The sequence below is a fragment of the Onychomys torridus genome, chromosome 10, assembly GCF_903995425.1.
Source record: "Onychomys torridus chromosome 10, mOncTor1.1, whole genome shotgun sequence".
NCBI lineage: Eukaryota > Metazoa > Chordata > Mammalia > Rodentia > Cricetidae > Onychomys > Onychomys torridus.
The window spans coordinates 79801013-79821142 of record NC_050452.1 but is presented as its reverse complement, the minus strand read 5'-3'; the positions used below and the strand labels follow the sequence as shown (position 1 = coordinate 79821142).

General features: G+C 39.7%; 1 protein-coding gene across 1 annotated transcript in view; it reads right to left on the bottom strand.

Annotated features, from left to right (window-relative positions):
• Positions 1 to 304: 304 nt before the first annotated feature.
• LOC118591921 overlaps positions 305 to 20130 on the bottom strand; it is a 395598-nt gene continuing 375772 nt past the window's right edge. The window contains exon 6 of the mRNA XM_036200357.1: positions 305 to 407. Within this exon, the coding sequence (XP_036056250.1) occupies positions 366 to 407 (42 nt within the window). The 3' untranslated portion in view covers positions 305 to 365. The remainder of the gene's footprint in view (positions 408 to 20130) is intronic.

Sequence of the window (20130 nt, the reverse complement as noted above, 5' to 3'; positions counted from 1 at the left end):
ACTACAAGCCAAGATCAAGAACTTATCCATGTGATGGTCCCCTGACTACTTTATTGAATGAAGAAATTGGTGGTAATTTATAACAAAAATTCCAATTGACCTCCTGATAGTCAGTGACCACACTCTTTTTTTTTTTTTTTTTTTTAGAAAGAAAACTCCCAGGGAAGTTCTGCTTTGAAATCTGGTCCTGAATGTTTGAAACACAGACAGGGCATTCACTTAAGGAAGGTCTCATGTGAGGAAATGGATATTGCCAAATACCTTTCCTCCCACATGACTCAGTAGAGTAAAGAAGCAGAGTCCCCTTGCAGGCATGCAGGTTCATTTAGGGTTTCCTCTATGGCCTGGGGTTTCTGCTTTTGCTTCTATTTCGAGCATCCTTCCTGTACGTCAGAGGAGGGGGGTTCCTACAAAGGAGGAAACAAAACCAGTGGTTGTGATCACGAAAGTGAGAAGAAATCCCCGCTCCCCCCACAACCACTGTAGATTTGGGAGTTGGCTTCATAAATGATGGATAGTTATAGCCCTTAGCTCTTCGGCCTGACATTTTATGCTCTTTCAGAGTTCAGCCAGGGGTAGCAGCCTATGACTCTCCAAGATGTCTTCCTCTAACCATGTCATATTTTCAGTGAAGGAACTGAGGTTTAAAGAAAGCAATCAAAAAGCCTGTTACCTGCAGACAAGTCTAACATGTCCCACAGATTATGTTAGCTTTTAACCTACTGCACTTAGAGTCTTTCTCAAGGATACCTTGGAGCCATGGACACTGTCATACTTGGATATTTTAAACCTGCAACTGGCCTTCCAAACCTAAATTTATTTTTCCCTCTTGGTAGGAATGTACAGTGAATGCTTAAGCTATTAAATTCTGATAAATTTGGCAAGTGATACAATTGGATTTTTAAATTTTTAAATTGGATTGTTCTTGCTGTGTGTCTCATGAAGTTTAGAAGCAGGGGAGTGAAACCTTGTTCTTTTTCTCACTCTATTTGTGAAGAAGATCAATGCTCAACAGATTTCCCTCTTCCTGGACATTAAAAATGTAGTAAATTTCTCAATTCAGTTGGACACTGAAAGGTAACACCGTTGTCCGTAGGAAAGATTATGAAACAATGCACCTGGTTCAATGGAGTTGCTTCAAATTCTCCTTCAAAGGGAAACTAAGGATTTCATTCACGTTATTTTATTTAAATTGGGAAATATGGGTAACTGAGGAAAGGAGTAGCCTCTTAAAAATCACTATTTTGAATAAGAAAAGGAATGTAGTTTTCAATACGCAAGTGAACGAGAGGGGGGGAAAAGCTTTTGATTTCTGAGTGAGCAAAACACTGTCAGCTGTCTTTGATTAGTATTTCCAGAGTTTTCTGTCAAGACAACTTCCATCCAAATGAGATCTATTTTTCAATTCATATCTTGGTAAAATGTGTTTTACTAAAAAATTTGTCTTGAATAGTATGGTATAAACCAACAAAATGTTAAGAAAAATGTTTTTTTAACAGTGTGATAAAAGAACTATTTTATTTGAAATACAAAAATTCATGAAAATAAATAAAATATAGAAATATACTGATATGTATAATGACCAACAAATGTGTACCTCAATGTCCATTTTATTCATTCACTGCATTAATATTGTAATAATTGAAGTATAAAGAAAGCAAGGCAAAACTATTTATGGCATATTAAGTAGAGGTTACACATTCCTATAAAACAAAATGACAGCATTTCTTAACGAGTGTGTCAAAATAGAAGTCATAAATAGGGGTTCTATATTTATTTATTTATTTATTTATTTATTTATTTAATTAGTATTTGAGACAGAATTTCTCTATGCAGTTTTGGTGCCTGTCCTGGATCTCACTCTGTAGACCAGGTTGGCCTCGAACTCACAGAGATCTGTCTGGCTCTGCCTCCCAAGTGCTGGGATTAAAGGCATGTGCCACCACTGTCCGTCTTTTTATTTATTTTTTATAATTTATTCATTTTAAATGTTTATGTACATTTGTCTATTGCTTGCATGTATGTCTGTATGAAGGGGTCAGATCCCCTGGAACTAGAGTTACAGACAGCTGTGAGCTGTCATGTGGGTACTGGGAATTGAACCCCAGTCCTCTGAAAGAGCATCTGGTACTCTAAACCACTGAACTATCTTGCCAGCCCCACAAACATGGGGCTTTAAAAGATCATAATACATTAACAGTAGGACTCTCTTTGCTGAGATTTTTGAGATCACTTTTGGTTGTCTTTATTTTATAAATTTTGTAAAATCAGTGGGGTAGAGTGTCTCACTCCTTTAATTCCAGCACTTGAGAGGTAGAGGCAAGGGAATCCCAAGTTCAAGGTCAGCCTAGGCTACAAAGTTAGACATTATGTTAAAATAAATGGGTAAAATAAACACAAATTAAAGATTTTGGAAGTAATAAATGTGTTTTGATGTGAGAGGGAAAATCTACCCTTCCTTTCTATAACTATTTTTGCTAGCAAGTTTATGTTGCTAAAGTCACAATTGTCCAGGATTTCCTCAATTTATGCTGAAAGTGTTTAATTATTCCTGAATGCACCTAGGAGTCTTAGTTAACAAATCAGAGACAAGAATAGAAATAAAACAAAATCAGCTTTTAGCATCCAGATGACCCTGCAGAGTTCACACACTAAAACCCAGACTGACAGGCCCGATGGCTGAAGTTCAGGTGCCTTTCTCTTATATTGGATCAGAATTTGTTCCTGTTGCCTTGCCCATGGCTTTGTATGCACAGCTGTTTACTACGCAAACCTCAGTAGATTAGAGATGATAAATCAGAAAGAGAATGTAAAGGGATGCGACACCGGCTGACACCATGGTGACAAGGAAAGGGACAGAATAGCATAAAATAAAACTCAAGCCAGTGGTTCTCAACCTGTGGGTTGCAGCCCCTTGCAGGGGGTGGGTGGGAGAATGTCGAACAACCTTTTCACAGGGGTCACATAAGACCATCAGAAAACACACATATTTACATTCCGATTCGTAACAGTAGCAAAACTCCAGTTATGAAGTCACAATGAAATAATTTTATGGTTGTGGGTCATGATAGCATGAGGAGCTGTGTTAAAGGGTGGTAGCATCAGGGAGGTTGAGGATCACTGCTCTAAGCACCTAGGTGATGAAGGAAGTGCACACATATACAGGCAAGCTCACATCCTTCCGCAGGACCCAGACCATCACTGAAGATGTGCAGAGGACAATCTCAATTTGAACAAGAGTTAGCCCTGAATAGCAAAAGAAAGGTAACATTACCATCCAAGTATCCTTTAAAAAAAAATCAAAGAATGTATTAAATTATTTAATAATTTTTTTTACATAAAACAGTGAAAATATTCTTGCACTTCAAAAGATAAGTTAATTGTCATTTTTTTTTCTTTAGCCATTTGTTCATTTTTCTCATCACTTGAGAACAGCTTATTTTTTGGAAGTTAGTGAGCCAGTGTCAGGGCCAGTCAGTCCATTAATAACTCCTCTGTAGACTGATACCCTGGAGATGAAAGGTAACAGCAGCCAAGGACAAGATTATTACTAAACTGTCCCATCTTGGTTTTCTAGAGATGTTGGTCAAAGTATCCACGGTAGGTTAATTAGTGTCTTACACTAGTGAGTCAAGAAATCACCCCTGGAAAAGTCACCTCTGCCTCATGTGACAGGCAAGTACCCTTCCTGTGGTCCCTGTAGATCTGTGGCTAGGCATCATCCAATTACCAGAGTCCAAGCGGAAACATAAATTTTGGGGGTAGATCTCCATTCAGAAGATACTAATGGCATTTACAAACTGCTAATACAGAATCCCCAAATTTTCTGTCATCACAGGATAAACTGCATTCCTCAAAATGAATGATAAGAGGATCCTGAAGTCAAGTCCCAGCTGGGTGTATTCTGGACTGCTGGTCCCGGTGCTTGCTTGAGAGAACCCTTGGTTCTCAATTTGCTGCTCCAGTTTTTTGTTTTTTTTTTTTTTGCTTTTGAGTTTCGCTTTTGCTAATGCCAGTCCTGTTTTGCTCTGCTTCCAGAATTTCCACTTCCCCAGCGAGTCTGGAGGTTGTTCCGTATACTCCCTGCCTCCTACACTTGGCCACGGTCTGGTGGGTGGGGTGCCTCTTGTCAAGGACTGTCTGGGTCAGAAGTGGCTGACGCTCAGCTGGAGAGACAGACGTGCTGTCTCCAGCTGCATGGCCAAGAGATAAATGGCTCTTTCAGTGTCCTTTTTCTTCTCCTCACTGGATAAGGACTCATAGAAGCTCCTTTCTCCATCTCTGCCCCACTTTTGCTCATCAGAATTCTACGCTTTTTGATTTCCGGATGGAAGATGTGTAGAGAAAGTTAAGGGCAACTGTCACGGACACCTGTGAGCTACCCAGGAAAGGTCTACCCATGTAAAAAGCCTCATCACAGACAAAACATTCTTGGTATCTTCCTGTCAATGTGTCGCGTCCCTCTCAATTTCTGAACTTTTCAGAATTTTTGTTGCCAGATTTTCATTCCTGACTCCCTTTTAGCCAAAGCCAGCAATCCCTGGGTGTCTTCCTGGGGACACAATTTCTCCCCAGATCAGCTGGCCTTCTGCTTCCAGCCCATTTCCTCTTGTTCCAGTTTCTAATTTTCTTCCCTCTTTCTATTCATCCTTAGCATCCTGCTCTCAGAGCCTGTACCAAATCTTCTACCCGTCCCCAGCCTCTTTCCCACGGCTCCCCTTTCTCACTAGCCTCCCAACTCCACCCCCACACCCCTATCTCCTCCGGTTTGAATCTTCTCTCATGTTCTTTCTGGCACTCTCTGTTCATGATCCTTAGCTTTTCTGTCCTTTGCGTTCTGTTTATCTTTCTTTTTTTTCCAGAACTAAATGCAGGAAGGAGGGGAGAGATGGCGTTTCCTGCCTGTGAAGTTCGTCCCTTCCACTTTAACAAAAATAATCACTGCCAGTAAGATTGCTCAACTTACAGAAAGATAAATGTTTGCAAAAGGGATAGGAAACAGGACAAAAAGTACTTCTGTACTGAGCCTGGGGTTAAAATCTGTACTTGGACTCAAGAGACGCTCCTTTTCACTGATAAGGAGCCAACATTGGGAAGCACAGCATTGCTACTCTGAGGGTCTGTCCTATTTAGTGTGGCCACCTAATATGGAGTAGTCATCACTTCTTTGTATGACTTTTGCTTTAAGACTGGGCATGGGAGTGCATGTCTTTAATCCTAGCATTCCAATGCAGAGGCAGGGGGATCTCTGTGAGTCTGAGGCCAATCTGGTCTACATAGTAAGTACCAGTCCAGTCAGAGTTATTCAATAAGACCCTGTCTCAAAACAAACAAAAAAACTAAACAAGTTATTACATAGTTTCATAATAGCCTAAGTTCATTGTATAAAAATTAAAAAAACAAATATATAACAGAAAGTTATTCTGTAATCTATACCAATTCTGGACTATTTTCTTAGATGTAAACATCCTTATTCATAATGTTCTTATAAATTTATGTAGAATACATCTGTTAATAATGACTATATATGTGTATTTTATATACATGACTATTTTGATACGTTCTTATCATCCCCTTTGTATACAAATGAGAGCACTGTGCACATTATAGTGAAACTTGTTCCATTGCATAACAATATATAGGATAGCCAATTCCTGATAAGCACCTATAAAGCTACTTTACTTTTCATCCCTGCTGTAGAACCCTGTTCTAGTAATAGACTATGTGTGAGTAATTCTGAGGCATTTTAGTCTTTAGAAACTCAATACTCTTAAAAATTACTAAAGAGGGCTAGCAGGACAGCTCAAGTTCACCATTTAAGCCCAAGGCCTAAATTTCATTCCAATCCTTGATGGAAAAGCTTTTGGCCTTCATATGCATGCCCTGCCACACAGGCACCCACACTCACACACCCATATCCCATACATACACATACAAGTGCACATATACTCATACACACAATAATAAATCAAAATTTTAAATTAACACAGATCTTGGATAGTTCTTATTGATATATCAATATAAATGCCTAAGTATTAGAAACTATTCTTGATAAATTTTACAAGTGTGTTAATGAAGTAAATTATTATAGTTTAACAAAAATATCTTATGAAATTTAAAATTAACCATATTTTCCAATAAAAAAATTTAGTAAAGAAAACTGACATTGCTTTATAAAGTTTATAAATCTCTTTGATTTTTGGCCTAATTAAAAACACTAGAACTCTTGGATTTGCTTCTCCATTCAATCTGTTTCAAATGTTTTTTTAGTAAATTATACAAAGAAAATCTGGTCCCACACAGATGTGTTGTTGGTAAAGGGAGGAGTGTTTGAATAAAACAGTCAGGCAGTGATGGTGCACGCCTTTAATCCCAGCACTCACCAGCAGAGGAAGTGGATCCTGAGTTCGAGGCCAGCCTGGTCTACAGAGTGCATTCCAGAACAGCCAGGGCTACACAGAGAAACCCTGTTTTGAAAACAACAACAAAAGACCTTTCTGAATCATTGTGATTATTCTTCTCTGACCAGACTAAAATTCAATATATTAGTAAATTTCCTAAGTTTAGTTACAATAGAGAATCTGAAAACACATCAATAAACTTCTACTTCATTACATTAAAATCTTCTGTTCTATCTTACATTTTTGAATGCATTGTTTACCCATGCCTGATTTTGCTAATCACTTTGAAAATAAGTTCATGTTAGGTACATTTCCTAAATATTAAAATATTTTATTACGTTGTAACATAAAATTACATTCATGTATTACCACCAGAATTTCCCCTGAAGTTTTCAGACAGAGTCTTGCAAAGTTCATGGGGCAAACATAAGATTTCCAGAACTCCCCTTTTCTCTTGAAAGCTCAGATTTTTACCACTGTCAATAAACACGGCCCACTGCTTTGTTTTCCCTAGAGTGATACAATTAACTTCACCTATCTTTGTAAATATGGCAAATAACCAATTCCTAAGAAATACAGTTATTTCTTCTTGGTGAGGAATGTCTTTCCATTACAGTTCCACTTGCATCTCAAACAACAGGCTAAGTGCTCTCCCTGGAGAAAGACCTAGTCCACACACTGAGGAGGTGCTTCCCATTGTCTCTCAGAATGTGAGGAGACAAGAACTCAAGGGTCAGGAATAAAGGAAACTGGTCATGAATACTGGTTCACCAAGGGCAGTCTTAAGTAAAACTGGCCTTTTAAAATAAACAAAACCGCTTGGTGGCAAAGGATGGAATGATTACTCTCAGTTCATGTTACTGCCTTCATTCCTGCTAAGACTTTAACAATCCTACCCACCACCCACTTTGCACTGTCTGTGCAAACCATCACAACAAAAAACTGAACAACTTCTTAGTGCTTCTAAGAGAATAGTTTTGATCCTTCAGTCAGCCTAAGGGGACTAAGGGCAACATTTTGAGAACAGCTCTACTATGCATTTAGATAGGCCCATCTTCAACACTGAGATATTCTTTTAGTCTTTTGTTAAAACAAACCTTCATAATAAATATTACTGTTTCTTGATATTTCATTTTTTTCTGTGTGCTCAATTGTTCCAGTTTCAATAAAATAAAAAAGCTACAAATCTCTTGCTTCAGTCTCTTATCATGGCTACTTAAGTGTTTGTTGACAGCAAGGATGAAGACCTGTGAAAATCAAATACCACCAGCACTCAGTGTCAATAGCATGCTTGGGTAAATGAAGGCCTCAGTTGACCTGCATTCAGGGATTTAGAGAGAGGAAATTTGGTCAGGGCTGTACTATGATCCTCAGCATTTTGATACTTTTTAGAACTTTGAGACAAAACAGAAAATGGGAATTATTGACTTAGAATACAGTTTTTAGTTGTGAACATTTGGATTAATGCAGAAAAAAATATATTTTGAAGGACCTAGAACATTCCACACATGGCACTAATACCAGGCATTGAGGAAACAGTAAAACACAATGCAGGCAGGTGTTAGATGCAGCAAGCTTATAACAGTGGCTTTAAAGTTTTCACAAAGTCAACTACAAAGCTTTTTTTTTTTTTTAGACTTAGGGTCATGTAGAGTATTTATACAGCACAAAAACATGGAATTTATTATTTTTTAATCTCACTAGTAATTAAGATGTTTTTATAACCTGGGTTTATAAAGGACACTCTAGTATAATTATCAACAATGTTTCTTTTACTTAAAAGTTTCCCAGTTTGATTAATGAATTAAACATCCATGCATTGATAATGGACTGAGAGCTAACTCCAAGTCTCCTTTTTAAAGTCTTGATAAAATCCACCAAGAGCCTCTATGCGAAACTACCATTTATTGACTATGTACTACATGATCTGTGCCCTTTCTTTGTGGATTTAATTCTATGAAGTAATGTGTGAGAGTAACACCAGCAATTCTATCCTCATTTTATAGAGAAAGTGGAATCAGAGTGTGCAAACTTGCCAAATGCAACCAACATCTAATAGGTTAAATTAAGATTTGAGTTCTATTTTTTAATGCCTATGTTCTTTCTTCCATTTTTCAAGTTATATTTCATGGTGCTGGCATCAAAACCATCTGGTCACTTACTGTGGATATAGGCTACAGTGTTTCACCCCAAACACACTGAATCACAATCTCTCTTGTGGCAGGCCTGGGTGCTGGCCCTGTAAACAGCTCTTCAGATAATGTCCACACATTAGAGCATGGGCCACTATGTTAAGCCATGTCCCATCAAGAAATCATCCTCCAGTTATTTCTTCAAATAAAACACACTTTTCCAATGTTGGAATGAAGGAGTAAACAAAGTTTCCCCTTGGACACTCTGATTTTCTCAGGGAATCATGATACGGTATATCTGAACACAGCTTTCTACAGTTGGTTGGATGGATGAGGTGACATTAACTCTCTTGTGACCTGATACCTTTCTGAGAGATTTCCCTAGGCCCCTCCTAAGGTGTAGTGGGAAGTGAAAGCTTCTAAGAGAAATCTGTTTTGTGTGTTGACATTGCAATCTTAGCAATGGCAATTATGGTTACATACTCATATAGCTTTAGCTCAGGTTCTTTGAAGAAATTATTCTTGTGACTATTGATAAAATAAAACTAGAATTAACTGGTTTTGTTGCTAGATGTGGTAGAATAATGTAATAGCTATTACTAAAACTAAGTATCCATTGTTCTCTACCAATTGTGTGCAGCCTCTTCACACATTAGTAGAGTAATAAAGACCCTTTTATTCCATGGGATATGACTTGTATCGTATGTTCTTGGGTTACAATAAAACAGATGTTGAAAAGCACACTTTCTCAAGTTTGCCTGGAAATGAATAGTTGCAGCCAATTCTACAGGTCTGTCCTTCAAAAGAGTATCTGTAATGCCTATACTGCTGCTGTTCTTGGAAAGCCCACATTCCTTTTGTATCATGACAAGTATTTCAAGGTCTCACATACAAGGCAAATGCTTAAGTAATGAAAACTTTTGCCTGGGAGAAAGGATCTAGTAAGTACAAGTTGGACCCCAGAAAAGTTCACTGGCCAGCAGGAAGATGTAGCTGGAGCAAACCAGTGTTTCAGAGGGTTGGCAGAGACCCCATTCCAATGTGAACCAGATGCAGACCCCCAAAAATTAAAAGACAGAATGGAGGGGTGATGTGCCATCATCTCATCTGGATTTTTAGGTATTTGGTATTCTTTAGCCGTGATAAGAGTGTCCAGGAAACTTCAGAAATCTAGTTCAATGGAAAATGGTGCTACAGAAACTAGGAGAGGAAGTCTCCTGGGTAAAGAGTGAGTGGACACAGCAGGGCACCAGAGACCTAGAAGATACAAACAAGTGCAGTCGACAGGCTTAGCAAGGTGGACCTCAGCCAAGGACCCTCCTGGCACCAGGCTCTTGCTTGGCCAGAACTACAAGGAAATCAGACTGACAAGGAAGTCTCTAATGCAGCACCCACTTGTCTCTCACTGGTCTGTGGCCTTAGTTGGTCTCTGTTCAGAGGTAACACCATAGTAAATTATCGGTCATCTATTGGTTGGTGCTTTTAAAGGTTGTCGGTTATCAATGTTCTGCTTAGATTCTTCATTAGGTACAATAAGCAGGTACCTGTTGTTGGAGGTTATTGATGTTGGGAGAGCTAGTCCACTCAATACTGATATTCTGAACAATTTGTAAAACTGAATCTCACTTTATCATGTGCTAGCTCCAGGCTACCTTTTGATGATTGGAAGCCCTTAATCATATCATGACTTTAATGAGAATGTACATTTCATTTGTAGGTGCACAGAGGAATCCATACCAAACATATAAGAACAGTCAGAGCTGCTCAAATGAGCACACATTTCACCCTAGAACTCACTATTTATGAGGAACATACTTATTTTGATGGCCATGGAATATGGCTTTATCTCCTCATACATGCATATTTTATTTTGGCCACACTATATGAAAGACATCTAAAAACTATTAACAAAAAGAAAAGTTTTAATATAACTGATGTCTTATCATGAGGAACACAACTTGAGAAAAATCTAAAAGTGCAGTGATGGTCAAGCCATAGAAGTGCTTAAGAACCTTTATCCAGGCAGCTGTATTGATCTTATAGGTATCTGAGATGTCCTTCACCATGATGTGAAACAGCATCACTGTTTCTCGCTCCATCCCTGACTTAACAGTCATAATCTGGTACATATATAAGCTGTGTTTGGGGACTCTGGCAATGGAGTTTATGCTTCTCTTGGTTGACTTTCAGAAACATATGACACAGAGACTTGAGTGACAGACAGTATACTGTCTGATTACATGATGGCTCTGAAACAGGGAAGTTTGAAAAGGTCTTAATACTGGGTATTTTTATTTTACTCCAAAAGAAGAGTCAGTCTTAGAGACTTATTTCTACAGATCCTTCTTGTTCTACCTAAGATTCTTTTGAGTTTGCTATTACTCTTGGCTGGCTATCTATTTATCATGACCTATCTAGACTCAGGGTCTTGGCCATGTTCGTAGCACCAGGCATGTGTTCCATCCCATGGAATAGTCTTTAAATCTAGTGGGAAAAAAAGGTAGGTGGTTACTCCTATAACGTTGGTGCCACTATTACATCAATATATCTTGCAGGAAGGCCAGAGTTGTAATTCACAGTTTTTGGAGCTGGGTGATATTGATGATTAGCTTTCTTCTCTAGCAGCATGCAGAATCCCTTACAGTATCATGAATGCTAATCAGTAGCATCACCTCAACTTCTAGTTTGACTTCTCCGAGCTTGATGACATGAATAAATGCTGTCCCAGTACTGAGAAGGGGAAGTGGACGTGGTTATGGCCCCCTCCTAACCAAAAAGCTGTCTACAACTGATAGCTACTGCTGGCATCTCAACCACACTCCAGGGCAACCTCCCAGCCAGGAGTAGTTGGCCAATATGAAATGAACTAGATGTTATTTGTGTGGACTTTTTGTTTCATTTTGCTTTGTTTTGGCTTTTTTTTTTTTCCCTCATGGTTTGTTTTGATTTTTGTTTTTGTAGGATTCTTTTTTTTTTTAATTTCTTATGTTTTGTTTTTCTTTGAGAAAAAAGAGATAGTACATAAAGTTGGGTGGGTAGAGAGGTGAGGAGGAACTGGGAGGAGTTTTGGGAGGGGAAAACATGATGAAAATATATTGTTTTAAAAAATTTTTAGAAATAAAAGAAAAAGAAGTCAGGGCCTCCAAGATGACTTGGTGGGTAAAGGCGCTTGCTGCCAACTTTGACAACCTGTGTTCAATCCTCAGGGCCCACATGGTGGGAGGAAAGATTGACTCCCACAAATTGTCCTCTGACTTTCATATATGCATGTGCACACAAATAAATAAACACATAAAATAAAAAATAAAGCTTTTCAAACAGCAATTAGTTATCATATAATTATGTATATCCTACAGTAATGCACCTTACCCTCTCCTGGGCTTTCCTACCTGTCAGGGTAGTGACTATTCAGGAAAGTGGATGTGAATCTTTCTCAAGAATGTGACTCTCTTACTCCAGTTCTCAGAATACAGATTCTTTAGACTCTAACAATGGGGAAGATGTGGCTGGCTTGCTGAGAAACCTGGCTGTGCTCCATGGAGCAGGGTGGAGGAATTAATCTTCATTTCTTTCTTCTGAGAAGAATCACATTTCAGCTCCTAAAGTGGCTACTCCACCCCTACTCCACCCCAGGGACCTACACACACACACAGAGCATTGTGGAGCATTTAGCAAACTGCATGCAACTTTCATGGTTGCTCTTGAATTACTTTATTTTATTTTTGGTAACAACTTGGTGTACTTTATTAAAGAAAAATTTGTTAGTTGATTTGTCAAAGCAGAAGTCCCAAAGCCAGTTGTGTACCACTGAGGCTTTTTGAAAATTAACCTCTCACTTAACTATTTTTTAAAAAAAAAACATTGTGCTTAATACAGTCTAACATCTGCTCACACATTAACTGTGAATTGCTCTAGATCAAAGGGCCTGTAGTTATCTGAGACTTCTTCAGAACATCACTCTTTTATCTAATGAAGTAAAGAGAGATCTTAGGTATAAGTACCGAATAACCCCTATAGGTGTACAAAGCATAAAGGAACACACACACACACACACACACACACACACACACACACACACACTTGTTTGTTTCTACTACCCTTAAAGAGAATGTGATAAACCATTTTGTTCTTAGCTGACAGCATAAAAGGGTTTTATGTGGCAGTTACTAAAGCATTAGAGACAGTTCAAACATATTCTTGACTTTCATCTAATGATCTCAAAGCATCTTTAGAAAATGGGGAATAGGAAATGAAGATGTAGGTTCATTTTAGCCTTAAGAATGTATAACCTTGCATACATAACTGAATCATATCTTTCATGTTTTTTGGGGGGGAGGGGGGATCCTTGACAGTGCCTGCCTAGCACATGGCAGATGCTACATACATGTTTCCCACAAATAGGTAAGGATTTTAAGGTGTCATGGCATTTCCACAAGAGTAAGTAAACAAGTTCTTTAAGGTCTGTGCCTCTGTTGACCCAGGTGGTGAACACCTATAATTCTACCACTTGGCAGCCTGAGGCAGAAGGATTGCGCGTACCCTGTGTTTATATTTAGAATTTTCATCTCAGTTTGGGATGCTGTTTTAAGTTCTCACTGAGGACTTGAGGCATTTTGAGAGATTTAATGGCATATCATAATAGTGTCTGTTCTTTGACAGTAAAATAAACACTAAATAAGCCTAGAGATCAAGTCAGAGAATGTCTGTCTGAGTCTTGCTTATAGCTTTGAAGAGGTTCCATGCACAGAAGTTTACACACCACAAGTGCCTTGGATCTCTGTGTGTTTTCATACCTACAAATGACTAACCCTGTCCCCATCCCCTTTCATTTCCTCTGGGTTAAGCAAGGCTGGATTCAAAGTATACAGGGTCCTTTCCCTACCAGGGAGGGCTTTCATTTCAGTTAGAATGAAATCTTCAGTCTTTGAAGTTGTCTTTCCTTATCTTCCATAGGATAGATCTGATTTTATGTTCCTTCCATCCTCAACTTGACCTTAACCTAAAGGATTTCTTCTCTTCTTAAGATCATGTTTATCCATCAAGGGGAAACACACCAGAGGGGAAGAAGGAACAGCTCCCAAGTAGAGACGAAATGCTAGATTCAATGGGACTGGAATCCAGTTTTGGAGATTCCAAGCTCCTTGGCATCTCTACTGCCTCTATGTACAATGAAATGGAGCTGACAGTCTTCAATGTGTAAGCAAAGGCCCTTTACAAAATGTAATTCATAGCAAGACGAGGGTTTAATGGAACCTGGGGAATTGGAGTCTGTTTCAAGTCAACGGGGTATGATTTTAACAAGTTCTTAAGTTTGAAGGCTTTACAGCAATGTGCCATTAGACTGAACATTCCAAGATCTACAATCAACAGGCTCTGACTTGCAATTGGAGGCCTTTATTTATGTGGTTCAGGCAAGGTACCATCCCTGAAGGCTGTAATTGTTCTGGAACTAGAGCCAGGGGCAGCACTGTAGCCACTGTCTTACTCTGAATTTGAGCCAGGATGGAACGTTATGAATCGAGTTGGTACTGAATTATAAGGTCATTTGGCTGAAATATTGTCTTTTTTTACTGCTGGGGATCAAACCTAAGGTTCTCTGCGTAATAAGAAAGCAGTGAGCTACATCCCTGGTGCTAACATTGCCATTTTTTAAAACAACCAAACAAGCAAAGATTTTTAAGTATATTATGCTTTTTTTTTTGGAGCTGAGGATTGAACCCAGGCGCTCTAACACTGAGCTAAATCCCCAAACCCTATGCTTTTGATTATAAACTATGTGTCCCCATTAGGCTGAAGAGTCAGCCTAGTGGTTAAGAGGATATACTGCTCTTGTAGAGGACCCAACTTTGGTTCCCAGAAACTATGTAGGATAATTAATGATAATCTATGACTTCAGCTCTGAGAGGATCTAACACCATGCCTTGTGGGCATCTACATATGCATGCATACACCCCTACACAGACATACACACAATAAATAAATTAGTAGTTTTAAAATGTGCCCATTGAAGAAAAAAATCTTAATAATAATGTCAATGTTTTATTGCTGTGAAGAGACACCATGACCGCAACAACTTTTATAAAGGAAAACATTTGATTGTAGCTGACTTACAGTTTCAGAGGTTTAGTCTATTGTCATCATGGCAGCACACAGGCAGACACAGTGTTGGAGAGGTAGCTGAGGGTTCTACATCTGGATCAGCAGGCAGCAGGAAGAGAGAAACTCTGGGCCTGGCTTAAGCATCTGAAATCTCAAAGCCCATCCTCAGTGACACACTTCCTCTAACAAGGCCACACCTACTCCAACAAGACCACACCTCCTAAAAGTGCCACTTCCTGGTGACCAAGCATTCAAATCTATGAGCCTATGGGGGGCATTCCTATTCAAACCACCACAACAAAATAAAAGAAATTTTTAATGATATCACTAATCAAAGACAACTGTAGCTAATATTTTGACATATTTTCCTAATTCTTTCTACTCATACCCATTCCCGTACAGTATTTAAGTAAAGTATTAGACACACTTAAGGTTCCTTGTGCAGAGGCACATACCCTGGGTCTCTCCGACATGGCCTCTCTGGCCACTGGACTCAGGAGCAGCTCACTCTTAAGCTAACTGAGAACCTGCAACTTGTGAGCTGACTCAAAAAGCTGGACTGAGCCTGGAGGTTTAGGAATTTAGATCTGGGAAACTAAAAGATGGAATCAACTAGTAATGCATCTGAGTGGGCAGATGGAAGATGTATTAGAACCCTCAGAAAAGCAGCCCACAGGGAGGATGAAGATAGAGGGGGGCAAAACCTGATCATGAAAAGAACTCAGAGCAGTAGAGAAAGCAGGTGGAGCAGACACACTGGAGAAGGTTCCAGAGCCTGAAAGAGGATCCTTATGTTCCAGAAGTTTCCAGATTAAATTTTCAAGAGGCCTAGCTACCATTGATTTCTATGCTTCAATTATCAACAGGCTTCTGATACACACATACTTATAAGCTCTTCCATCTGAGCTGGTCAATGCTCTTGACCACCAAAAAAGACCTGACTGCCTCAAATTTAAATGTCAGCATTTCTCCCAACTGCTACAGTCCTACCACATGCCATAAACCCCACTTTCAGAGGGCTACGTCCTTTTCTATAGCACACACACACTGTTTAAGGATTGTACATCATGATACAGTTGTTTACCATATATATTAAAATTATTCTCTAGGTACTAAGAAGTGTAAGACCTGCAGTAGCCCAAATAATTTTTTTAAAAACTGTATTTTTTCAGAATAATTTCTCTTATTAGAAGTATCAACACACGAGACTGGAGAGATGGCTCAGTGGTTAAAAGCACTTCCAGAGGACCTGGGTTCAATTCCCAGCACACACATGGCAGCTCACAACTGTCTGTGACTCCAGTTCTAGGGGATCTGACACCCTCACACCAGTCATCATAAAACAAATTAATTAAAATTTTAAAAAGATTTATTTACTTATTATGTATACAGTGTTCTGCCTACATGTATGCCTGCACTCCAGAAGAGGGCACCAGACCTCATTATAGATGGTTGTGAGCCACCATGTGGTTGCTGGGAATTGAACTCAGGACCTTTGGAAGAGCAGCCAGTGCTCTTAACCACTGAGCCATCTCTCAAGCCCAAAATTAATTAAATTTAAAAACAAAAGTAGCAACACACACACACACACAGAGCAAGAGAGGGAGCAAGGGAGAGAGAGAGAGAGAGAGAGAGAGAGAGATCAATTTGGCATGGAAAAAACCCTAACTTGAATAGAAAAATCTTCTTGAGTTCTGTTTTTCTAACTGTGCCCACCATTTTTTTTTATCAAAGCTCAGTGGGTGTTTTCCAGTTCCCTCATGTATTATAATTCACACTAGGGCCAACACAGACCCACTCTAACCTGATCTTTGTCCAGGGACAAGATGACTTGGGTGGGATAAAAGTCACTGTGAAATAGACTGGCCAGGTTAGGACCCCAGGAACAACACATGCATCTTATCCAAAATCCCCACTTTCTAACAGAAAGCCTGAAGAAATATAAAATCTCTTCTAACTATCATTTATAAGAATAGCAGAAACTGTACCAACTCAGCTTGATACCAATGCTTGGTGACACCCTCAGCAAGCAGTGAAGAATCTTAGCTCCTTTCTGTTTCAAAAATACAGTATTGAATGCTGGGAAAGAAAGTTTGCCACCATCTCTGCCCCAGAAACCATCTACACCATCTCTAGAAAATCCCCCTGCTGTCCCGCAGTGCCAGCCTAATAAAACCATTCATCTTCCCGCTCTGCCTTCCTCTCCACAACCCCAATCCACACGTTCCCCCACAGTTCCCCCAGTGCTGGACTAGCAAAGCCAGATGGAGACCACGATTTCACCCAAAGCACCGGGGCCCTCTGCGCATGGAACAGTCTTTCTTTGAGTGCTTTGCTTTCTGACTTTCCTGAGAACTAATGATGGGCACCGTGACGTAGCTAAACAGCCCAGGAGGGAAGAGACCTCAGGTTTTAGTGTTTACTTGCTATTACTCAAAGACAATCATGAGCTCAGAGAATGTAACTCATTGGTACAGCATTTGCCTCGCATGTTAGAATGCCTGGGCTCAAACCCCAGCCTGGAAGAAGAAAAGCATCATGGATCTACTTAACCCAACATTTAATTCTGAAAAAATGCAGTATGTGTGCAGAGTGTTCTCCGAAGTGTCAGGCTATTGACACATGTCTTGTTTATGCTTGGTGGTCTGTTAGGTAACAAGGGATAGTGAACGGACAAACAGGAAGATCACAGACTTGGGCTCAAATGTCATCATATCTTTGATCTTGGACAAGTTCCTCATCACTAGGGTTTTAGTTTCCTCATCTATAATACCGTGTTCTTGATGCACAGGGAAGAAACTAACTTTCTGATGACAGTGTTCGTAAAATCGATCCAGATCTCACTCTGCCCTAGACATCAGAAGCTCCTAATCCTGTGGTGGTTTAGTGTTAAAGGAAGCCGCCGACATACAGAGGCCCTGAAAGAAGAGAAAAGGAAGGCCTTGGGCTCCTTCAACACACACACACAAGCACACATACCTCTCTCTAATGGACCATGCAGAGGCAGAGGATACCTATTGGGATGGCAAACACGTTGTAACGCCATTGGTGTGAGGGGACAGTGGCAGCTTCCGTGGGGACAGGAACAGCTGCTTCAGGAGCTGCTGCCCTCACTGTGCTGCCCTCACTGTGCTCAGGCCTCACTGTGCTGCCCTCACTGCGCTGCCCTCACTGTGCTGGGTCTCACTGTGCCGCCCTCACTGTCCTCAGGCTTCACTGTGCTGGGTCTCACTGTGCTCAGGCCTCACTGTGCTGGATCTCATGCTGTATGTTGTATGTTGTTTGCAAGTAAAAGGGGTCTGTTTATAAATCTAAGTTTTGTAAGTTGTTCTGTCTGCTGCAGCAATGAAAATTCTGCTTCTAATAAATATAGAAGAAAATCTTTTTTTTTGTTTTTGTTTGTTGTTTTTGTTTTTCGAGACAGGGTTTCTCTGTGTAGCTTTGTGCCTTTCCTGGAACTCACTTGGTAGCCCAGGCTGGCCTCGAACTCACAGAGATCTGCCTGGCTCTGCCTCCCAACTGCTGGGATTAAAGGCATGTGCCACCACAGCCTGGTGAAAATCTCTTTTAAAAATCTCAACCAGTTAATCTTTTATGCCAGCTTAGAAACATTTATTTGATTTTTTCCTTCCTACTCCTTTCCTTCCTTCCTGAGAGTTTCATTATATAACCCAGGCTGGCCTAGAAGTTACTGTACATGCAGGATGCCCTTGACCCTCTGACTTTCCTCCCTCTGTGTACAAAGTGCTGTATATTCACAGAACTTTATGTGAGTGCCTTAAAACATTAAATGGCCAATAGAAAAAAATGTGACAGTATTGTTTTCATTATATGAATTTAAGCTGAATAATAAACCTAAGCTGTTTTTTTAATCCCTCATTTAAAGTCCCTCTTTGTGCAATTGCAGATCCAAGCACAATGCAACTCCAGCTACAGACCATGAAGTCTATTGCTGATATTTCAGGGATGATCCATACATACATCACCCAGCAAGCAGGAGATGCTGCCCAGCGGAGCAAAGAGTAAAAACCACCCTCACCTGTCCTTAGCAAAGCCCCAGGGGTCATGGTGGCTCTTTCTTTCCTTCTCATGTGTCCCCAAACTATAGCCCAGCAAAGCTTTTGTTCTTCTCCTTCCTCCTGACTATCTAAGTTACTGCTCTTTCTTTAACTTTCTCCCTCAAACAGGTGTCTACATGTCCACATCTTTATAAAAAATGCATTTCCGTCCATTTTCTTACACATGTCAATCAAGTAACTTGTATTCTCCCAACCAGCCCTCAGTCCATACCTACAGGCCCAACCTCTCTCCTCATGGAGAGAGAAAGCAGACTGAGGAGATGGCTTGGTGAGTAAAGGCTTTTGTCACTAAGCCTCAGCCCCAAAGTTCTACCCCAGACCCACGTGGTGGGATTAAAAAAAAAAAACCCAGTGCTCTACAGTCATCACTACCTCCACATGTACAGTAAACATGATGCTATACAATCATCTTTGCCCTCCACATGTAAACATGATGCTACAGCCATCTATACCCTCCACATGTAAACATGATGCTATACAGTCATCTCTACCCTCCACATGTAAACATGATGCTATACAGTCGTCTCTACCCTCCACATATAAACATTATACTATACAGTCATCTGTACCCTCCACATGGACAGTAAACATGATGCTATATAGTCAACTCTACCCTCCACATGTAAACATGATGCTATATAGTCATCTCTACTCTCCACATGTAAACATGATGCTATACAGTCATCTCTACCCTCCACATATAAACATTATACTATACAGTCATCTATACCCTTCACATGGACAGTAAACATGATACTATATAGTCAACTCTACCCTCCACATGTAAACATGATGCTATACAGTCATCTCTACCCTCCACATGTAAACATGATACTATAAAGTCATCTGTACCCTCCACATGTAAACATGATGCTATACAGCCATCTCTACCCTCCACATATAAACATTATACTATACAGTCATCTGTATCCTCCACATGGACAGTAAACATGATGCTATACAGTCAACTCTACCCTCCACATGTACAGTGTGACATAGACATGGCCAAACAATACACACACACACACACACACACACACACACACACACACACACACACGAGGGTGGGGAGGGAGGGAGGGGGGAGAACAAAAAGGAAAAGTAAAGAAAGGGGGGATGGGAAGGCATTATACAACCCAACAGTTAAATATAAACTTTATATTTCTCCTGCCTCATTGTCACATTTCTAAGAAAACCTTTAACAGAGTTGTTGAGATTCAAAGAGGAAAATGGACCAAGGATATAAACATATACTCAACAGAAGCAGAAATACAAAAAAAAAAAAAAAAACAAACAAACAAACAAAAAAAAACCCCCAAAAAAAACCCAAACAAACAAACCAAAAAAACCCTACAATTAACGAGCAAAAAACCAGTAACACTAGTAAACACATAATACAAATAAAAACACTGAGACAAC